At 41.6% G+C, this 22,273-nt stretch overlaps 2 protein-coding genes across 4 annotated transcripts in view; one reads left to right on the top strand and one right to left on the bottom strand.

Annotated features, from left to right (window-relative positions):
- The first annotated feature begins 11 nt into the window (after positions 1 to 11).
- ndufaf7 (NADH:ubiquinone oxidoreductase complex assembly factor 7) lies at positions 12 to 20,287 on the top strand. The gene is made up of 10 exons (XM_024419783.2): positions 12 to 515; positions 609 to 772; positions 5,252 to 5,332; positions 5,505 to 5,615; positions 6,031 to 6,244; positions 13,990 to 14,048; positions 14,185 to 14,298; positions 15,291 to 15,434; positions 17,066 to 17,239; positions 17,478 to 20,287. Exons 1-10 carry the CDS (start codon positions 446 to 448, stop codon positions 17,715 to 17,717), a joined length of 1,371 nt encoding a protein of 456 aa, XP_024275551.1. The 5' UTR covers positions 12 to 445; the 3' UTR covers positions 17,718 to 20,287.
- LOC112250001 (serine/threonine-protein kinase D3-like) overlaps positions 20,065 to 22,273 on the bottom strand; it is a 64,047-nt gene continuing 61,838 nt past the window's right edge. For 2 of the 3 annotated variants that reach the window (XM_042321537.1, XM_042321538.1), the window contains exon 18: positions 20,065 to 22,082. In XM_042321537.1, the coding sequence (XP_042177471.1) occupies positions 21,909 to 22,082 (174 nt within the window). In that variant the 3' untranslated portion in view covers positions 20,065 to 21,908. The remainder of the gene's footprint in view (positions 22,083 to 22,273) is intronic. The other variant, XR_006083355.1, reaches the window with a different exon arrangement.

The raw sequence follows: 22,273 nt of genomic DNA, 5'->3' as shown, positions 1-22,273 counted from the left end.
AGAAGTTCGAAGTTCACAAGTCAATATGATCCAATCAAAAGCTTTGTTACAACTACACGACTAGTTAATTGTCCAATCATAATTGTTGTTGCCGTAAGAAGGCGGATGTACTTGCACACAAATGTAGGTAGTTAGATTGTTGAATATGTCCAATGAGTTCTTTGAGTAATTAATACATTATCTGCCAAAGTCAGTCATATAAAGATGAACTAGAGTTTGACATGTTATTGTATTTATGAAACGAGTTCCCTTTAGCTGATCCTCGAGATTGTGCTTTTAGTTGTCTCTCATGCTACATGTGCAGCTATCGATCTTCGTTAGATAGATAGCTAACTTGATAACACGAGCACCTGCTGTGAAATTCAGACTTGATGACAATTTCTGGGAAGTACAGTTACAGTCGAATTGTTTGACTATTGACTGTTGTAGCTAGCTTGCTGTCTCAATGAGGACTGTTCGAGCACTGCAGAAATTAAGAGGAGTCCTTGTCCGCCCTTGTCCACCACCATTATTTGGTAAGGGCGATTTCTTTATTTATTCTATGTCTGGCCGTCAGTTAAGCGAATTATATTTAATATGCTCTATTGTTTACGTCTTCTACTCTATAGTTAGATCATGGAGCATGGCACAGAGCCAAAGTTTCTCAAGCAGCTCAGCAGAGAAACCAATGCCAGGAAACTCGATGCTCAGACACCTAACCTCCAAGATCAAAGCCACAGGTCCTATCTCAGTGGCAGAGTACATGAGAGAGGTTCTTACCAACCCAGTCATGGTAACTACTAGTTACACACACACACATACATACATACATACATACAGTTGAAGTCGGAAGTCTACATACACTTAGGTTGGAGTCATTAAAACTTGTTTGTCAACCACTCCACACATTTCTTGTTAACAAACTATAGTTTTGGCAAGTCGGTGCGTGGCACAAGTAATTTTTCCAACAATTGTTTACAGAGTTAATTATAAGTGAAATAACTTATCACAATTCCAGTGGGTCAGAAGTTTACGTACTCTAAGTTGACTGTGCCTTTAAACAGCTTGGAAAATTCCAGAAAATTATGTCATGGCTTTAGAAGCTTCTGATAAACTAATTGACATCATTTGAGTCAATTGGAGGTGTAACTGTGAATGTATTTCAAGGCCTACCTTCAAACTCAGTGCCTCTTTGCTTGACATCATGGGAAAAACAAAAGAAATCAGCCAAGACCTCAGAAAAAAGATTGCAGACCTCCACAAGTCTGGTTCATCCTTGGGAGCAATTTCCAAATGCCTGAAAGTACCACGTTCATCTGTAGAAACAATAGTAAGCAAGTATAAACACAATGGGACCATGCAGCCGTCATACCGCTCCGGAAGGAGAGACGTTCTGTCTCCTAGAGATGAATTTACTTTGGTGACGAAAAGTGCTAATCAATCCCAGAACAACAGCAAAGGACCTTGTGAAGATGCTGGAGGAAACAGGTACAAAAGTATCTATATCCACAGTAAAACAATTCCAAAAATTGACATAACCTGAAAGGCCGCTCAGCAAGGAAGAAGCCACTGCTCCAAAACCGCCATAATAAGCCAGACTACGGTTTGCAACTGCACATGGGGACAAAGATCGTACTTTTTGGAGAAATATCCTCTAGTCTGATGAAACAAAAATAGAACTGTTTGGCCATAATGACCATTGTTATGTTTGGAGGAAAAAGGGGTCCGCTTGCAAGCTGAAGAATACCATCCCAACCGTGAAGCACGGGGGTGGCAGCATCATGTTGTGGGGGTGCTTGCTGCAGGAGGGACTGGTGCACTTCACAAAATAGATGGCATCATGAGGTAGAAAAATTATGTGGATATATTGAAGCAACATTTCAAGACATCAGTCAGGAAGTTAAAGCTTGGTCGTAAATGGGTCTTCCAAATGGACAATTACCCCAAGCATACTTCCAAAGTTGTGGCAAAATGGCTTTAGGACAACAAAGTCAAGGTATTGGTGTGGCCATCACAAGGCCCTGACCTCAATCCTATAGAACATTTGTGGGGAGAATTGAAAAAGTGTGTGCGAGCAAGGAGGCCTACAAACCTGACTCAGTTTCACCACCTCTGTCAGGAGGAATGGGCCAAAATTCACCCAACTTATTGTGGAAACCTGGTGGAAGGCTAAATGAAAAGTTTGACCCAAGTTAAACCAATGTAAAGGCAATGCTACCAAATACTAATTGAGTGTGTGTAAACTTCTGACCCACTGGGAATGTGATGAAAGAAAGCAAAGGTGAAATAAATCATTCTCTCTACTCAATCTCACACAAATCATCAAGGAACCCACCAGGTACAACCCTAACTCTGTAAACAAGGGCACCCTCATAGACGTCATCCTGACCAACTGGCCCTCCAAATACACCTCCGCTGTCTTCAACCAGGATCTCAGAGATCACTGCCTCATTGCCTGTATCCGCTACGGAGCCGCAGTCAAACGACCACCCCTCATCACGGTTCAAACGCTCCCTAAAACACTTCTGTGAGCAGGCCTTTCTAATCGACCTGGCCCGGGTATCCTGGAAGGACATTGACCTCATCCCGTCAGTTGAGGATGCCTGGTCATTCTTTAAAAGTAACTTCCTCACCATTTTAGATAAGCATGCTCCGTTCAAAAAATGCAGAACTAAGAACAGATACAGTCCTTGGTTCACCCCAGACCTGACTGCCCTCGACCAGCACAAAAACATCCTGTGGCGGACTGCAATAGCATCGAATAGTCCCCGTGATATGCAACTGTTCAGGGAAGTCCGGAACCAATACACGCAGTCAGTCAGGAAAGCTAAGGCCAGCTTCTTCAGGCAGAAGTTTGCATCCTGTAGCTCCAACTCCAAAAAGTTCTGGGACACTGTGAAGTCCATGGAGAACAAGAGCACCTCCTCCCAGCTGCCCACTGCACTGAGGCTAGGTAACACAGTCACCACCGATAAATCCATGATTATCGAAAACTTCAATAAGCATTTCTCAACGGCTGGCCATGCCTTCCGCCTGGCTACTCCAACCTCGGCCAACAGCTCCTCCCCCCCGGCAGCTCCTCGCCCAAGCCTCTCCAAGTTCCCCTTTACCCAAATTCAGATAGCAGATGTTCTGAAAGAGCTGCAAAACCTGGACCCATACAAATCAGCTGGGCTTGACAATCTGGACCCCCTATTTCTGAAACTATCCGCCGCCATTGTCGCAACCCCTATTACCAGCCTGTTCAACCTCTCTTTCATATCGTCTGAGATCCCCAAGGATTGGAAAGCTGCCGCAGTCATCCCCCTCTTCAAAGGGGGAGACACCCTGGACCCAAACTGTTACAGACCTATATCCATCCTGCCCTGCCTATCTAAGGTCTTCGAAAGCCAAGTCAACAAACAGGTCACTGACCATCTCGAATCCCACCGTACCTTCTCCGCTGTGCAATCTGGCTTCCGAGCCGGTCACGGGTGCACCTCAGCCACACTCAAGGTACTAAACGATATCATAACCGCCATCGATAAAAGACAGTACTGTGCAGCCGTCTTCATCGACCTTGCCAAGGCTTTCGACTCTGTCAATCACCATATTCTCATCGGCAGACTCAGTAGCCTCGGTTTTTCGGATGACTGCCTTGCCTGGTTCACCAATTACTTTGCAGACAGAGTTCAGTGTGTCAAATCGGAGGGCATGCTGTCCGGTCCTCTGGCAGTCTCTATGGGGGTGCCACAGGGTTCAATTCTCGGGCCGACTCTTTTCTCTGTGTATATCAATGATGTTGCTCTTGCTGCGGGCGATTCCCTGATCCACCTCTACGCAGATGACACCATTCTATATACTTTCGGCCCGTCATTGGACACTGTGCTATCTAACCTCCAAACAAGCTTCAATGCCATACAACACTCCTTCCGTGGCCTCCAACTGCTCTTAAACGCTAGTAAAACCAAATGCATGCTTTTCAATCGATCGCTGCCTGCACCCGCATGCCCGACTAGCATCACCACCCTGGATGGTTCCGACCTTGAATATGTGGACATCTATAAGTACCTAGGTGTCTGGCTAGACTGCAAACTCTCCTTCCAGACTCATATCAAACATCTCCAATCAAAAATCAAATCAAGAGTCGGCTTTCTATTCCGCAACAAAGCCTCCTTCACTCACGCCGCCAAGCTTACCCTAGTAAAACTGACTATCCTACCAATCCTCGACTTCGGCGATGTCATCTACAAAATGGCTTCCAACACTCTACTCAGCAAACTGGATGCAGTATATCACAGTGCCATCCGTTTTGTCACTAAAGCACCTTATACCACCCACCACTGCGACTTGTATGCTCTAGTCGGCTGGCCCTCGCTACATATTCGTCGCCAGACCCACTGGCTCCAGGTCATCTACAAGTCCATGCTAGGTAAAGCTCCGCCTTATCTCAGTTCACTGGTCACGATGGCAACACCCATCCGTAGCACGCGCTCCAGCAGGTGTATCTCACTGATCATCCCTAAAGCCAACACCTCATTTGGCCGCCTTTCGTTCCAGTACTCTGCTGCCTGTGACTGGAACGAATTGCAAAAATCGCTGAAGTTGGAGACTTTTATCTCCCTCACCAACTTCAAACATCAGCTATCTGAGCAGCTAACCGATCGCTGCAGCTGTACATAGTCTATTGGTAAATAGCCCACCCATTTTCACCTACCTCATCCCCATACTGTTTTTATTTACTTATTTTTCTGCTCTTTTGCACACCAATATCTCTACCTGTACATGACCGTCTGATCATTTATCACTCCAGTGTTAATCTGCAAAATTGTAACTATTCGTCTACCTCCTCATGCCTTTTGCACACATTGTATATAGACTCCCCCTTTGTTTTCTACTGTGTTATTGACTTGTTAATTGTTTATTCCATGTGTAACTCTGTGTTGTCTGCTCACACTGCTATGCTTTACCTTGGCCAGGTCGCAGTTGTAAATGAGAACTTGTTCTCAACTAGCCTACCTGGTTAAATAAAGTTGAAATAAAAAAAATAAAAAAAATAAATTACTCTGACATTTCACATTCTTAAAATATAGTGGTGATCCTAACTGATCTACGACAGGGAAATTTTACTCTGATTAAATGTCAGGAATTGTGAAAAACTGAGTTTAAATGTATTTGGCTAAGGTGTATATAAACTTCCGACTTCAACTGTAGTAAAGAAACCCGTCAGACTATGCTATTACTCTATAGAAATGTTTGCTTCAGAGATGAAGTGCTCTATTTCATGTTCCAGGGGTATTATGTGCAGAATGATATGCTTGGGCCAGATGGAGATTTCATCACATCACCAGAAATTAGTCAGATATTTGGGGAGGTAAGCATTTATCCAGAACAACATTTTAATACATGTATGTATTGTTGTGTAGTAGATAAGTATGCATATACACAATCAACAGTCTCTTAATGTTCAAGACCCTTGATGTAGTTCCAGTCCCAATGCCCTGAGTGATGATAATGGTTTGAACTCCTCCCTTCTCTGCCTGTAGTTGCTGGGGATCTGGTGTTTGAGTGAGTGGATGGGAGCAGGGAAGCCCAGTCGCTTCCAGTTAGTGGAGTTTGGACCAGGAAGAGGCTCCTTAGCCAATGACATTCTCAGAGTATGTATGTCCAGTCCAGGGCTGCTAAATCTTACTAAATGGCAAAAATGTTGAATGTGTACAAAGCACAAGCATTTCGGTACACTCGCATTAACATCTGCTAACCATGTGTATGGGACAAATACATTTTGATTTGATTTGATTTTGTATACATGTCAGTTCAATCTATGATCAGTAGAGGGAGCCATTTCCCCATTTTGCCTGTTATATATTGAAATGTTCTTGTTTTTTTCATCAAAATATTTCTCGTGATTTTAGACAGTCACAACCTGTCCTGAATCTCATCATTGATTTTATCAGGACATTTAAACTCAGACCAGTGAGTCATAATCCAGGATCCAATGAACTAAACTACACCCTGTCTGTTTGTCTCTCTCTGTTTGTCTGTCTGTCTCCCTGTGTCTGTGTTGTTCAGGTTTTCAGTCAGCTGCGTGGGGCCCTGGGTGGGGCTGCAGTCTCAGTGCACCTGGTGGAGGTGAGTCCTAAGCTGAGCCAGGTCCAGGCCCAGTGTCTAACAGGAGACCAGAGCCAGGTGTCAGCCAGCGAGGATGAGCCTGTGTACCGCCATGGAACCACCACCACAGGCCTCCCCATCTCCTGGTACCGCAACCTGGATGATGTCCCCAGAGGTAATAATCTAGAATAAAAATTGGGAGGGGGGGGTTATTATTATTGAAAAATGTTTAAAGGGGTAGATCAGCTTTAATAGTGCAGATAGATTGTATATTCCATCAATGTAATTCTCTATCATTTCCAATCACCCATATATATTTTTGTAAATATATATATATATATATATATATATATATATATAGTACCAGTCAAAAGTTTGCAGACACCTATTCATTCCAGGGTTGTTGTTTTAAAAAAAAAAACTATTTTCTACATGGTAGAATAATAGTAAAGACATCAAAACTATGAAATACACATATATCATGTAGTAACCAAAAAAGTGTTAACAAATCAATATAATTTTTAAATTTTAGATTCTTCAAAGCAGCCACCCTTTACCTTGATGACAGCTTTGCACACGCTTGGCATTCTCTCAACCAGCTTCACTTGGAATGCTTTTCCAACAGTCTTGATGGAGTTCCCACATATGCTGAGCACTTGTTGACTGCTTTTCCTTCACTCTGCGGTCCAACTCTTTCCAAACCATCTCAATTGGGTTGAGGTCGGGTGATTGTGGAGGCCAGGTCATCTGATGCAGCACTCCATAACTCTCCTTGGTCAAATAGCCCTTACACAGCCTGGAGGTGTGTTGGGTCATTGTCCTGTGATAGTCCCACTAGGTGCAAACCAAATGGGATAATGCTGTGGTAGCAATGCTGGTTAAGTGTGCCTTGAATTCTGAATAAATCACAGACAGTGTTACCAGCTAAGCACCATCTCACCTCCTCTTCCATTCTTCACGGTGGGAACCACACATTGTTCTTGTGTCTTGGCCCAAGCATGTCTCTTCTTCTAATTGTTGTCTTTTAGTAGTTTTTTCTTTGCAGCAATTTGACCATGAAGGCATGATTCACGATGTCTGTTGCTTGAACTCTGTGAAGCATTTATTTGGGCTTCAATCTGAGGCTGGTAACTCTAATGAACTTATCCTCTGCAGCAGAGGTAACTCTGGGTCTTCCTTTCCTGTGGCGGTCCTCATGAGTACCAGTTTCATCATAGCGCTTGATGGTTTTTGCAACTGCACTTGAAGAAACTTTCAAAGTTCTTGAAATTTTCCGCATTGACTGACCTTCATGTCTTAAAGTAATGATGGACTGTAATTTCTCTTCGCTTATTTGAGCTGTTCTTGCCATAATATGGACTTGGTATTTTACTAAATAGGGCTATCTTCTGTATACCACCCCTACCATGTCACAACAAAACTGATTGGCTCAACGCATTAAGAAGGAAAGAAGCTCTACAAATTAACTTTTAACAAGGCACACTTGTTAATTGAAATGCATTCCATGTGACTACCTCATGAAACTGGTTGAGGAAATGCCAAGAGTGCGCAAAGCTGTCATCAAGGCAAAGTGTGGCTACTTTTAAGAATTTCAAATATAAAATATTTTGTTTTGTTTAACACTTGTTTGGTTACTACATGATTCCATATGTGTTATTTCATAGTTTTGATGTCTTCTATTATTCTACAATGTAGGAACTAGTACAAATAAAGAAAAACCCTTGAATGAGTAGTTGTGTCCAAACTTTTGACTGGTACTGTGTATATTTAAAAAAAATATATATTTTCCTTTTATTATTTAACCTAACCCTACCACCCCTCTCCTAATTGGAGTAAACTAATGGACAACACTGAGGCTTCTACTTCCAGCTTATACATACTATATACATTTTACGGAAACAATGCAACAGTTATGTTTTGTTGGTTTTTAATCCCATCCTTCAGCTACCATCAACCCTTCCCATCCATCCATCTCCGAATCCCATCCAGTATTTCTACTTTGCCATATATTTTTAACTACTGTTTCACAAAAGTTCCGAACCCATATACATTTTACAGACACAGCAGATTTGACATTAGTTTTCTTGTTGTTTTTAATCCCACCCTTCAGCTCAACCCCTCCCATCTATCTCTGAACACCATCCATTTTTTATTTCTATTTGCCATATATTTTTCCACTGTTCTGTGATGTTTCACAAATGTTCTGAACCTTTCTATTCTCATAGTTTCTACAGATTGTAAATTATAGACACACTTTTTTTTGCTAAAAGTATTATTGATCGATTGACTATGACTTTTCAAATCACCCAGTAGTGCTATCTGCAGAGTTAGCTCCACATCTTCAACCATTTCTGGACCTGCAACCAATAAAAAGCTACACAAGGACAGTACCAAAACAAATAATCAAATGATTTTGTCTTCGCAGGAAAATCTGCAGAACTGGGATGGTTGTATCCCCACAATATATAACATTCATAACATTGGTTGCAATAATTTGGAATCATAATTTTAATTGAAAAATTATGAGTTTAGAATCCGGCATTGTTTTGCATATAAGTTCATAAACAATGTGCCATGGAATCGGTACATCGGGAATCTCTTCCCAACTATTTTGCAATTTATATGGCACAGCTGTCAATTTTTTTTTGTCCTTAAATGAAACTCGTATACTTTTTTATTTGTCACATTTCTTTAACAAATGTTTGTCTTCAATGCAGGGCCGACAGACAAGTTCCTTACTTTTTTCCCCTTCCACTTGCCTCTTCCATTTTTGCAGTAATGCTGCAATTAGTTGGTTGTAATTTTGGGTAGAGCAGACATTTCCATATACAGTTGAGGTCGGAAGTTTACATGCACTTATGTTGGAGTCATTAAAACTCATTTTTCAACCACTCCACAAATTTCTTGTTAACAAACTATAGTTTTGGCAGTAGGTTAGGACATTTACTTTGTGCATGACACAAGTAATTTTTCCAACAATTGTTTCCAGACAGATTATTTCACTTTTAATTCACTGTATCACAATTCCAGTGGGTCAGAAGTTTACATACACGAAGTTGACTGTGCCTTTAAACAGCTTGGAAAATTCCAGAAAATGATGCCATGGCTTCAGAAGCTTCTGATAGGCTAATTGACATAATTTGTGTCAATTGGAGGTGCAACTGTGGATGTATTTCAATGCCTACCTTCAAACTCAGTGCCTCTTTGCTTGACATCATGGGCAAATCAAAGGAAATCAGCCAAGACCTCAGAAGAAAAATTGTAGACCTTCACAAGCCTGGTTCATGCTTTGGAGCAATTTCCAAACACCTGAAGGTACCACGTTCATCTGTACAAACAATAGTACGCAAGTATAAACATCATGGGACCACGCAGCCGTCATACTGCTCAGGAAGGAGACATGTTCTGTCTCCTAGAAATGAATGTACTTTGGTGCGAAAAGTGCAAATTAATCCCGGAACAACAGCAAAGGACCTTGTGAAGATTCTGGAGGAAACCGGTACAACAGTATCTATATCCATAGTAAAAACGAGTCCTATATCGACATAAGCTGAAATGCCGCTCAGCAAGGAAGAAGCCACTGCTCCAAAACCGCCATAAAAAGCCAGTCTACGGTTTGCAACTGCACATGGGGACAAATATTGTGCTTTTTGGAGAAATGTCCTCTGGTCTGATGAAACAAAAATAGAACTGTTTGGACAGAATGACCATCGTTATGTTTGGAGGAAAAAGGGGGAGGCTTGCAAGCCGAAGAACACCATCCCAACCGTGAAGCGCGGGGGTGGCAGCATCATGTTTTGGGGGTGCTTTGCTGCAGGAGGGACTGGTGCACTTCGCAAAATAGATGGCATCATGAGGTAGGAAAATGATGTGGATATATTGAAGCAACATTTCAAGACATCAGTCAGGAAGTTAAAGCTTGGTCGTAAATGGGTCTTCCAAATGGACAATGACCCCAAGCATACTTTCAAAGTTGTGGCAAAATGGCTTAAGGACAACAAAGTCAAGGTATTGGAGTGGCCATCACAAAGCTCTAACCTTAATCCTATAGAAAATTTGCGGGCAGAATTGAAAAAGCGCGTGGGAGCAAGGAGGCCTACAAACCTGATTCAGATACACCACCTCTGTCAGGAGGAATGGGCCAAAAGTCACCCAACTTATTGTGTGAAGCTTGTGGAAGGCCAACCGAAATGTTTGACCCAAGTTAATAAACAATTTAAAGGCAATGCTACCAAATACTAAATGAGTGTATGTAAACTTCTGACCCAGTGGGAATGTGATGAAAGAAATCAAAGCTGAAATAAATAATTCTCTCTACTATTATTCTGAAATTTCACATTCCTAAAATATAGTGGTGATCCTAACTGACCTAAGACAAGGAATTTTTACTCTGATTAAATGTCAGGAATTGTGAAAAACTGAGTTTACATGTATTTGGCTAAGGTGTATGTAAACTCCCGACTTCTTCAACTGTATATTTGTTAGATTTGACATAACTCCACCAGTCCTATTGATATCCTTTACAAAGATTATACCTGTTTATTTATTTTGGGGGGGAAAATATATATATATTTTTTATCAATTAGTGTATTTGAGTTTAACCACAACATATGTTGTAATATTTGTTCTATCTTTTCTGGTGGATTAAACTGAAATTGAAACCAATTTTCTATGGCTTGTTTTAAAAATAGCGATATTTTGGAGATGATTTCATTTTCAAATAACCAGAAATGAGGTTGTAATCTGAATAAAGGGGAAAAGGCCATGCTTGAACCTGCTAAAGAAACAGTTTGGATTGAAATATAACTCTTGTGTGACTGACAACTAGTAAAATGTCTAATGCTTTAATATTTAATCATTTTTGCCCTCCGGATTCATATTCATTATACAAATAGGCCCATTTCAAATTTGTCTGGCTTGCCGTTACAAATAAAATATATCTTTTGCTCATATAATTTATAAAACTGGTCGCTAGGTGTAGGCAAAACCATAAGTAAATTAGTAAACTTGGATATGATTTAAGAGTTAATCAGGGGGATATTTCCACAAATAGACAGGTATTTTACTTTCCATGGTAGCAAAGTGTTATATATTTTTGCTAACTTTCTATTCAAATATATTGTAGTAAGATAATTTCTTTCTTTCGGGATATGTATACCGAGTATGTCCACATCACCGACAGACCTTTTTATTTGTAAACTACACAGCAATGTTAAAGTACAATGTTTTTGTGATCCAATACATAATATACACTTACCATAATTTGGTTGTAATCCAGAGGTTAGAAAAAGTATCTAGATCCTTTATGAGGCTGTGGAGGGATCCAAATAGTGGATTTAAAAGAAAGCATGAATCAGCGTACAATGACAACTTTGTTTTTAAGCCCTTGATTTCTAACCCCTTAAGATTGTTGGATCTGATTTTAATAGCTAACCTTTCGATGGCCATAATAAATAGATATGTCGATAGTGGACGACCTTGTTTTACTCGTCTTGACAGTCTAAATAATTTCAGAGAAGTAGCCATTATTTACTATTTTACCCCTAAGGTTACTATACATAACTTTAACCTATTTTATAAGAGAAATATTCCAGGCATTTATATATAAATTCCAGTCGTACTTTATCAAAAGCCTTTTCAAAGTCAGCTATGAATACCAGGCCTGGTTTCCAAGATTTTTCATAGTGTTCTATTGTTTCCAGTACTTGTCTTATATTATCTCCAATGTATCGTCCCTGTAAAAAACCTGTCTGATTAGGGTGAATAATATCCGACAATACCTTTTTTATTCTATGCGCTAATTCTTACACTAAAGTGTAAGGGGCCTCCAATTTTTTAAGTGGACTGGATCTTTTTATTTACCACTTGGATCCTGTTTCAGAAATAATGAAAACACACCTTATTGAGTATTATTTTTGTAGGAGTGGTTAAAACATGCTAATAACTGTCCTCTGAGTATATAAAAAAAGATTTGGTATACCTCCACTCGTATGCCATCCAACCCTGGAGTTTTCCCAGACTTAAAGGCTTTAATTGTGTCAAGAAGTTCCTCCTCTGTGATTTGGCCTTCACATGAGTCTTTCTGTACAGCTGTTAATTTTACATAATTAATAGAAAAAAATCCTTACAGTTAACATCGGTTAGTGAAGATGGAGGAGACTGAAGTGAAAACGTGCTTAAAATTGCTTCCTCTTTTAAAATATACTGCTCAAAAAAATAAAGGGAACACTAAAATAACACATTCTAGATCTGAATGAATGAAATATTCTTATTAAATACTTTTTTCTTTACATAGTTGAATGTGCTGACAACAAAATCACACAAATTATCAATGGAAATAAAATGTATCAACCCATGGAAGTCTGGATTTGGAGTCACACTCAAAATTAAAGTGGAAAACCACACTACAGGCCGATCCAACTTTGATGTAATGTCCTTAAAACAAGTCAAAATGAGGCTCAGTAGTGTGTGTGGCCTCCGCGTGCCTGTATGACCTCCCTACAACACCTGGGCATGCTCCTGATGAGGTGGCGGATGGTCTCCTGAGGGATCTCCTCCCAGACCTGGACTAAAGCATCCGCCAACTCCTGGACAGTCTGTGGTGCAACGTGGTGTTGGTGGATGGAGCGAGACATGATGTCCCAGATGTGCTCAATTGGATTCAGGTCTGGGGAACGGGCGGGCCAGTCCATAGCATCAATGCCTTCCTCTTGTAGGAACTGCTGACACACTCCAGTCACATGAGGTCTAGCATTGTCTTGCATTAGGAGGAACCCAGGGCCAACCGCACCAGCATATGGTCTCACACGGGGTCTGAGGATCTCATCTCTGTACCTAATGGCAGTAAGGCTACCTCTGGCGAGCACATGGAGGGCTGTGCGGCCCCCCAAAGAAATGCCACCCCACACCATGACTGACCCACCGCCAAACCGGTCATTCTGGAGGATGTTGCAGGCAGCAGAACGTTCCCCACGACGTCTCCAGACTCTCACGTCTGTCACGTGCTCAGTGTGAACCTGCTTTCATCTGTGAAGAGCACAGGGCTCTAGTGGCGAATTTGCCAATCTTGGTGTTCTCTGACAAATGCCAAACGTCCTGCACGGTGTTGGGCTGTAAGCACAACCCCCACCTGTGGACGTTGGGCCTTCATACCACCCTCATGGAGTCTGTTTCTGACCATTTGAGCAGACACATGCACATTTGTGGCCTGCTGGAGGTCATTTTGCAGGGCTCTGGCAGTGCTCCTCCTGCTCCTCCTTGCACAAAGGCGGAGGTAGCGGTCCTGCTGCTGGGTTGTTGCCCTCCTACGGCCTCCTCCACGTCTCCTGATGTACTGGCCTGTCTCCTGGTAGTGCCTCCATGCGTGAAAGTGTGAAAGCACCGCCAGCATTCAAAAGTGACCAAAACATCAGCCAGGAAGCATTGGAATTGAGAAGTCGTCTGTAGTTACCACCTGCAGAACCACTCCTTTATTGGGGGTGTCTTGCTAATTGCCTATAATTTCCACCTGTTGTCTATTCCATTTGCACAACAGCAGGTGAAATTTATTGTCAATCAGTGTTGCTTCCTAAGTGGACAGTTTGATTTCACAGAAGTGTGATTGACTTGAGTTACATTGTGTTGTTTAAGTGTTCCCTTTATTTTTTTGAGCAGTGTATCTTTTGAATCATGGGTGACTCCATCATTTGTCAGAAGTTTCAGTAAAATATTTTTGGTAGCATTTTTATGTTGAAGATTAAAAAAATATATTTGGTGCATTTTTTCCCTGTGTTCCATCCAGTTTGCTTTATTTTTTATAATATATTACACTTGATCTTTCTTGAATAAGTTTCTCCATTTCTTTTTGTTTTTCCTCTAACTTGTTCTACATTTTTTATTCTATCTACTATTAGTCCTATTGTCATTTTTTATTTCAAACAGGCTTCAGCATCTACCTCGCTCATGAGTTCTTTGATGCCTTACCCATCCACAAATTCCAGGTACATTTACTTCACCAGCTGTTTTGATTATACATATAGATCTTGATAGCAGATCACAAAGAATTAAGAAAATGTTATTGTAATTACCATTTGATCCATTGCATTGTGTTGTGCATTGATTGTGATTGTGGCCCAGGGAACAGAGAAGGGCTGGAGGGAGGTGATGGTGGATATTGACCCAGATGAGCCAGGCAAGCTGAGGCTTGTCATAGTGCCAGCTCCCACTCTGGCCTCTACTCAACTCATACAGGTGAGTGCTGCGTGTTGATGCTTAACTCAGACCATCTTTAAAAACAAAGAAAGAAATCTTATCACGTTTAGTTTGTATGTATGTATCAGTTGAAAGATTCAAATAAAAATGATTGTAAGCATTTTATCGGACTCATCAAAATGTATCTATCGCTGATGTTCAATGTGAATGGATGTCTCCTAGATTGAAAACAGTTATCTTTGCTGAAGCCTACATTGACACAAACACAGTCAAATTGCTCGACAAACTCCTTTTTCCTTAAAAGTTTGAACATCTGTGCAGCATCTGGTTTTTATTACCAGTGTTTCTGCAGTATATACAGTACCAACCTATTTGATCTGGCCTCACTGGAAGAGTGCAGGGGCTTTGAACAGCCTGCCAAAGCCTTACATCATGAGTGAACTTGGGTGAAACCCCCTTACTGGTTTTAAATCCTGGCTAATGGCTGCTGCCCCTGCCTGACTGTCTGTGTATCCCGGGTTCCACATACTGTAGTAGAGTTTGTTAACTGTTCTCTCTGCGCTCGCCAGTTAAAAGCCCTACATAATCTTATCTGTTGCTCTGTCATCTCTGTGGTCTAATGGGGTTTTCAATTACAAGTAGACAGGCCTATAGGTTTTAATACTCCACTTTAGTCTATTTTTTCCCCATAGATGTCCCAACATGTGTTACCTGATAGTCTAAGGGTATTTCCCAAATTGCACCCCATTCCCTTTATAGTGCACTACTTTTGACCGGGCCCAATGGGGCTCTGATCATAAGTAATGCACTATAGAGGGAATAGGGTGCCATTTGGGATCTATCCTAACCCACCAAAGCTAACCCCTCCTGGTTTTGTGATGCCTTGGGGCTTAGAGCCAGTGCTGCTAAGTGGAGATGAATTGGAAGCAAAGTCATGTATGATTGCTGATGTGTGTGCTCAGGCCCCTGCTTCACCCAGACAGGTAAGCAGAGCCGCCCTTGTTTTTGTTCTGAAACCCCTTACCTCCTAGGCAGATGAAAAGAGACGGCACGTGGAGGTCTGCCCGGAGGGAGGGGTCATCGTCCAGCGCCTAGCCAATCGGATCACCGAGGATGGGGGTGCTGCACTGATTGCTGACTACGGGCACGATGGGACCAAGATGGACACGTTCAGAGTGAGTGTCATCATGTCTCCAACGTGGCCCGTTTATCAGCTGGTTTTAATACGCTCTGTGTGTGTGTGTGGTAAAGTGATTAGCCGAGTGAGCCTCAGCTACAAGGAAACAGATGGAGGAAGTCGACATGCCTCTCTTGCCCTTTGCTGGTGGCACACGGAAATCAGGGTCAACTACCCTCCAGTTCTGTTCCTGGGGCTACACCCTAACCCAGCCCCATCTGGCCCCTATTAAGAGGGGTGGGCTCTCCCTGCTCCCAGGCTCTGGGACTCACTGATGTGTGATGAAAAAGGGGGGGGGGTCAAGCAAGCGACAGAGAATCACAGAATTCCATCTGTTAAAGAACTACCCATCCCGGATCCGGTATATTTGCCATCAGCAACGCTGAATAGCATAGCGCAACAGTCCAAAAATATTACTAGAAAATATTCATATTCATGAAATCACAAGTGAAATATAGCGAAACACAGCTTAGCCTTTTGTTAATCACCCTGTTGTCTCAGATTTTGAAATGATGCTTTACAGTGAAAGCAAATACAAGCGTTTGTGTAAGTTTATCTATAGCATAGCATTATGTACACTTAGCATCAGGAAGCTTGGTCACAAAAATCAGAAAAGCAATCAAATTAACCGTTTACCTTTGATGATCTTCGGATGTTTTCACTCACGAGACTCCCAGTTAGACAGCAAATGTTCCTTTTGTTCCATAAAGATATTTTTTAATTCCAAATACCTCTGTTAGTTTGGTGCGTTATGCCCAGGAATCCACCGGAAATAGCGGTCACGACAACACAGGAAAAAATTCCAAATTATATCCATAATGTCGACAGAAACATGGCAAACGTTTTTTATAATCAATCCTGAAGGTGTTTTTCAAATATCTATTCGATAATATATCAACTGGGACAGTTGGCTTTTCACTAGGACCGGGGGAAACAATGGCCGACTCTCTCTTTCACTCTCAGAGCCCCCACCTGACCACTTACGTAATGTGGTCGTTCATGCTCATTCTTCAAAATAAAGGCCTGAAACTATGTCTAAAGAATGTAGACACCTTAGAGAAGCCATAGAAAAAAGGAATCTGGTTGATATCCCTTTCAATGGTCAATAGGGATGCATAGGAACACAGCGCTTTCAAAATAAGAGTCACTTCCTGATTGGATTTTTCTCAGGCTTTCGCCTGCAATATCAGTTCTGTTATACTCACAGACAATAATTTTACAGTTTTGGAAACTTTAGAGTGTTTTCTATCCTAATCTGTCAATGATATGCATATTCTAGCATCTGGTCCTGAGAAATAGGCCGTTTACTTTGGGAACATTATTTTTTTATTATTATTTTTTTATAAAAATAGTGCCCCCTAGCTACAAGAGGTTAACAAGGCAGCCATGTTTCAGGCAGGCTCACATTTATGTAACTAGATGAAAATGTTATCAATCGTTGCTCATGAGAGGAGAGACCTGATTTGGTATAAAAAAGGAAATGATTTCAGATCAATGTAATTTAACAACTAATAAATTAAATCAAATGAAAATATAACGATACACAAATAATGAACTGTAGTAGTTCGTAGTAGTCATGTCTACCATTTCTGTCATAACATCAAAACACCACCTGTCCCCCACCCCCAGGGTTTTAAAGGTCATAAGCTCCATGATGTCCTAGCCTCGCCCGGCTCTGCTGACCTGACTGCTGATGTGGACTACAGTTACCTGAGGAGGATGGCTGGAGCTACGGTGGCCTGCATGGGCCCTGTCTCTCAGAAAGACTTCCTGAAAAATATGGGAATCGATACACGCTTACAGGTGAGTAGGAACCCTGTGTGCACACTTCCCTGTTCCACTTCTTTATACATGGGGCTAAGGTGACCACTATATAAACAATCATAACAATCCGCTTGCATCTGTCAGTTTCTGTCAAAGCATTAAGTGGAAGCTCATGGTTTTCAACTGCCAATCGGGGCTTTCAAGATAACTTGGTATTTTACTTTTACTTTGCCCTCCACTCAATTATCTTTGTCTAATTGCAATGTTGTGTCTTCAGGTGCTGCTGAGGAACTGTGCAGACCCGTCCACAAGGGCCCAGTTGATCCAGGGCTATGACATGCTGACCAACCCCCTGAAGATGGGCGAGAGGTTCCAGTTCTTCACCATGCTCAACCACAGTCGGCTCACCAGGCCCGAGCCTGAGCAGTCCAAGGGGGGGAAGAAGATGGCCCCAGTGCCCAAGAAGGGCCCAGCGCCCCTGCCTGTGGCTGGCTTCAGTGAGCTTGGCCTTTCGTAAAGAACAGACACAGAGACTCACCACGGGTTCCTCTGCACTGCAGAGGCTGTGTATCAACTCACTTAAAAGTTGCACTATTTATAATTTAGCAGACATTCTTATCTAGAGTAACTTAGAATAGTGAGTTCATAAATTTTCATACTTTTTTCTTACTAGTCCCCGGTGGGAATCGAACCCACAAACCTGGCATTGCAAGAGCCTGCTCTACCATCTGAGCCACACAGGATTATATACACAAGACCCGCGGAAGCAATAGGGTTTGGTCTGACTGTGGTGTGAGTTTGGTTTGAAAAGTTGAACTGAAGTGCTGATAAAATCCTAAGAATTATGTACCTTGCCTCACTGAGGGAAGATGGTGGTTGCCATCTTTCTCTATCATCTACATGTTCATTAGACCAACATATAATTCCAAGTGGTAGACAATGTAACTTTGATCAGTCAGAAGAACGTCACTCAAGGTCACAGTGTCTGAAGTTATAGGAAACCATTCATGGCCATTGGCCACGTGGTGCCTGGCTGTCTCCACATCTTGAAGCAATCTGGTGAACGTGGAGTTAGTAGATAGCGTATGCATCCCAGATGACACTACTTTTGAACAGAGCCCTATGGGCCCGGGTCAAAAGTTGTGCACTACATAGGCAATAGGGTGTCATTTGGGACACAGTCAGCCACTCACAGCATGCTGTGTTTTGCTCTGACAGGCTCTCCCTCACTGCACCAGTAGCAATTAAAGGATACTATTACACAGGCCGATTACCGTAGCCATAATAACCAGCCCAAAAAACTGAGCGACCCTAACATAAAGCTATCATATTAAAGACTTAATGAGTCATATCATATTAAAGACTGAATGATTAAAAGTCATTACAAAACATTTTCCGGTGTATATTATCGTTCTCTTTGTCTAGGAACCACATTTTCATATGATTAAGACTGAAAATATTCTGGTATTAATCCAGTGTATCAGCATATTTACATTTTGAAAGAAATCTTAGAAAGGCAACAGAAATGTTTTCCTGCTCAAACTTGTAGAGCGATAGGAAGCATTTTCTGGGGCCATCTATAGGCCTCAACATATGGTGCTATCGTTACACAGCAGTAGTTAGCCATTTATTTTCTTCCCCAGCCACAAACGGCTCTGTTCATCTAACATATGGCACAATGAAATGTGGCAGGCTACACTGGCACTGTGACAGTTGGATTTAACTACACAGATTAGAGACATAAAGAGAGCTCTTTACCCCAGTTCTTCTGACTCTGTTGGTTGTCTCCCAAATGGTACCCTATTCCCCATATAGGGCCTTGATCAAAAGTCGTGCACTACATAGGGAATAGGGTCCCATTAGGGATGCAGGCGTCCCATAGTTTCCTCAGTCCCTCGACCAATTAAATGATCAAGAATACTTGCTCGTTTTAAAAATTTCACTAAAATAGGATGCATTTGTGTGTTATGTTGTATGGCCTATCTTACGCAGATAATGATTCACTGTAGTTTCCGTGAGTTCTCTTACATAAAGGTAGAATATGTTCCTTTGTCTGGAACACCGCAATATAATCTGATAAACAACACCAAGGGGACACGAGCTGCAAATGAAATAAGTAGTAAATTCTCTATGGTACTGTCTGAGGCATTTATTTATTGTTAGATATGTGAATATTGGAATATAGAAAACATTGACATCTGCCAATCCAGTGACAGCACAGACTAAATGAATCTCAGGTTGAAGTCATCACCCTTCTACGTGTGCTTTGTACTGAACATACAGTATGGAAAACATCATACCACAACATTGTTTCACAATCCAAAGGGGTGGATTGAGACTGAAAATAGACTAATACCAAAATAGGGACTGTGAAGACAACATATTGGAATTTCAATTGAGTCATTTGGTGTTTTCATAAAACAACAATCATAATTTTTGTCCCTGCACACAAAATTTCAGTCATTTGATACTATAAATTAAATGAATGCATTCATTGTATTCTGTATTGGCATTAATATGTAACTGGGTTAGTATCCTGCATATGACTGCACTTGGTTCCATTGGTGTCAGCCAGTGGTGTCAAACGTTCTATTTTATTTAAAATGTGTTTGTATGTCAACCGCTATTAGCATGGACAAGCTGTGAGGTCATCATTCAAACGGACGTGCCCATGTTTTGGGATGGGAGAAACACCAAACAAAGCCAAAATGTGACACACACACAAATGATGGATTTCTGTCTTCAACCAACATGTTGGCTTGTTTGACATAGTACAGAGTACTCAGTCCATTTATCTGCTGTTGGCTTGTTTGACATATTACATGTTGGCTTGTTTGACATATTACATGTTGGCTTGTTTGACATATTACAGAGTACTCAGTCCATTTATCTGCTGTTGGCTTGTTTGACATAGTACAGAGTACTCAGTCCATTTATCTGCTGTTGGCTTGTTTGACATATTACATGTTGGCTTGTTTGACATATTACTTGTTGGCTTGTTTGACATATTACATGTTGGCTTGTTTGACATATTACATGTTGGCTTGTTTGACATATTACAGAGTACTACAGAGTCTTTTTATCCTACCATGCTTTGTCACTTTGTCACTGATCAGACTCTGTCAGCATCCCAAATGGCACCCTATCCCCTATATAGTGCACAGGTTTTGACCACAGCTTTGGTCAGAAGTAGTGCTCTATATAGGGAATAGGGTGCCATTTGGGATAAATCCTTTGTGAATCTGCCGGACTGCTTGGCCTTGCAGCTCCCTCACTGGGGTACAGCAGCAGGTCTGGCGTTGAGTGGGAATCCATTCAATCATCCGTACAAACACAACACATGTAATGAAATGAGAAGGAAAATAAATAGAGCCCCAAGAAGGTCACATCAGTTCTTGAATAAAAAAAAAAATACATTTCTCAACTATCTTTACTTCATTGGAAAGAAAAAAACACATTTGTAAGCTATGGCTGAGAGCAGAGAATTAACATCTAAAATTCCCTAGGCTTGGTCCTATCAATGTTTTTGTGACACTTAGAATTTGATACAAAAATACAGGTAGAATCGTAAAAAATGTAATTATTTCTATTTGAAGATTTCTCAGGCTTTGGTTAGACCGGTATAATTTTTGCTGGGGGTTTTTCTCAGGCATTTTTCTAAGGGGGGTTTAAGACCGTGTGTAGCAGCTGCTGATTAGTTCACAACTTCATTCAAAGCATCCAATAAGGGAGCCAGAGATTACAGGTGTTAACAAATAGTGCAAAAACATCCCATCGAATAAGCAAAATATATTCAATATATATTCAAAACATCAGCATATTTTGTATGTTTTCGAGTTCAACAGCCTTACCTGAAACTATTGGAAATAAATGTTTTCAAAAAATAGCACTCATGGTAAATTAACAAATCAATGTAGTCGTGAGATTTCAAATACACATGATAAACTAACAACATTAGAAAAATATGCTATAGAAGCTGAAAAGCTGAAATGTCTCTTGGATTTGGTCCAAACCATCTTTTACTGTAGCCATTTTTCTGGCTTGAATGGCAGTGCAAATGTTTATTACTGTTGCTGAGGGATTTCCCAACTAACCAACCACTTAGGGTTCATCTTTCAGGCTCAAGAGACAGACTGTATATCAGAGGTATTCAACTCTAACCCTACGAGGTCCGGAGCCTATTGGTTTTCTGTTCTACCTGATAATGAATTGCACCCATCTGGTGTCCCAGGTCTAAATCAGTCCTTGATTAGAGGGGAAGAATGAAAAAATGCAGTGGAACTGGCTTCACGGTTCAGAGTTGAATATGAGGGCTGTATATTATGGCTTGTAGAGAACACAGTCAGTGGAGAGAGAATCCACATACGTAAGGTCTCTGGAATGTGATGAAAACCAAACAACCTGAAGATACTCAATCTCGATCGTCGCGCCTTTCCTCACAACACCACGAATGTGTTCCCATGCTACTGTACCACCACACAGCTGCCTGTCCACTGCAGCGCCTCCTGTCTGTTCCATGTGGTAATGCACAATGACACCTTTATGCTCAAACATATAGGGTACATGCATCTCCCCCTGTTTAAGCTTACAGTCTCAGCCAGCAGTAGCAGGTTCCAGGGACCCAAGCACCAGCCATGGGTCTCCGAGTCCCAGGATGCCCTGTGAACTCCTTCTGAAACGTGCAGCCTGCAGGTAGTCCTCCCAGCCACTAGGGGTCCTCTTCCATGTCGTCCAGGTTGGGCGCCATGATGAAGTGCTTGGGATAATGCAGGTTCCGCTCGTCGGCGTGCTCCTCCCAGCGGGCGTCGTCGCTCTCGTGGGTGATGTAGCGCTCCCCTCTGCGTGTCTCAAACTCCCGCAGGTCCAGCCACGTCTGATAGTCCTGGAGGACGGAAGGGAAGTGTAGGGGGAGTGTATTGTCATTACTAAACTGCAAGGAGAAGTACAGGAGGACTTTCGTAGATCCTTAGATGGAGTAAGTTCTATTTCCACAGCAGAGTAAACTGAACATCATATACATGTTGCATTTAATGATGTGATGAATGTAGTGTGACAAAGTAGTCACTGTGCAGG

This window comes from Oncorhynchus tshawytscha, linkage group LG05, assembly GCF_018296145.1.
Source record: "Oncorhynchus tshawytscha isolate Ot180627B linkage group LG05, Otsh_v2.0, whole genome shotgun sequence".
In the NCBI taxonomy this organism is placed as follows: domain Eukaryota; kingdom Metazoa; phylum Chordata; class Actinopteri; order Salmoniformes; family Salmonidae; genus Oncorhynchus; species Oncorhynchus tshawytscha.
The sequence above is the reverse complement of the archived record's forward strand: the minus strand, read 5'-3'. Positions and strand labels throughout refer to the sequence as shown.

Excerpts from the sequence above, each read along its gene's own strand:
- ndufaf7 (XM_024419783.2), top strand. The coding sequence starts at position 446 with ATGAGGACTGTTCGAGCACTGCAGAAATTAAGAGGAGTCCTTGTCCGC. Across the intron at positions 5,616-6,030 it reads TAGCCAATGACATTCTCAGA|GTTTTCAGTCAGCTGCGTGG; the intron begins GTATGTATGTCC and ends TGTGTTGTTCAG. Across the intron at positions 14,299-15,290 it reads CCTCTACTCAACTCATACAG|GCAGATGAAAAGAGACGGCA; the intron begins GTGAGTGCTGCG and ends CTTACCTCCTAG.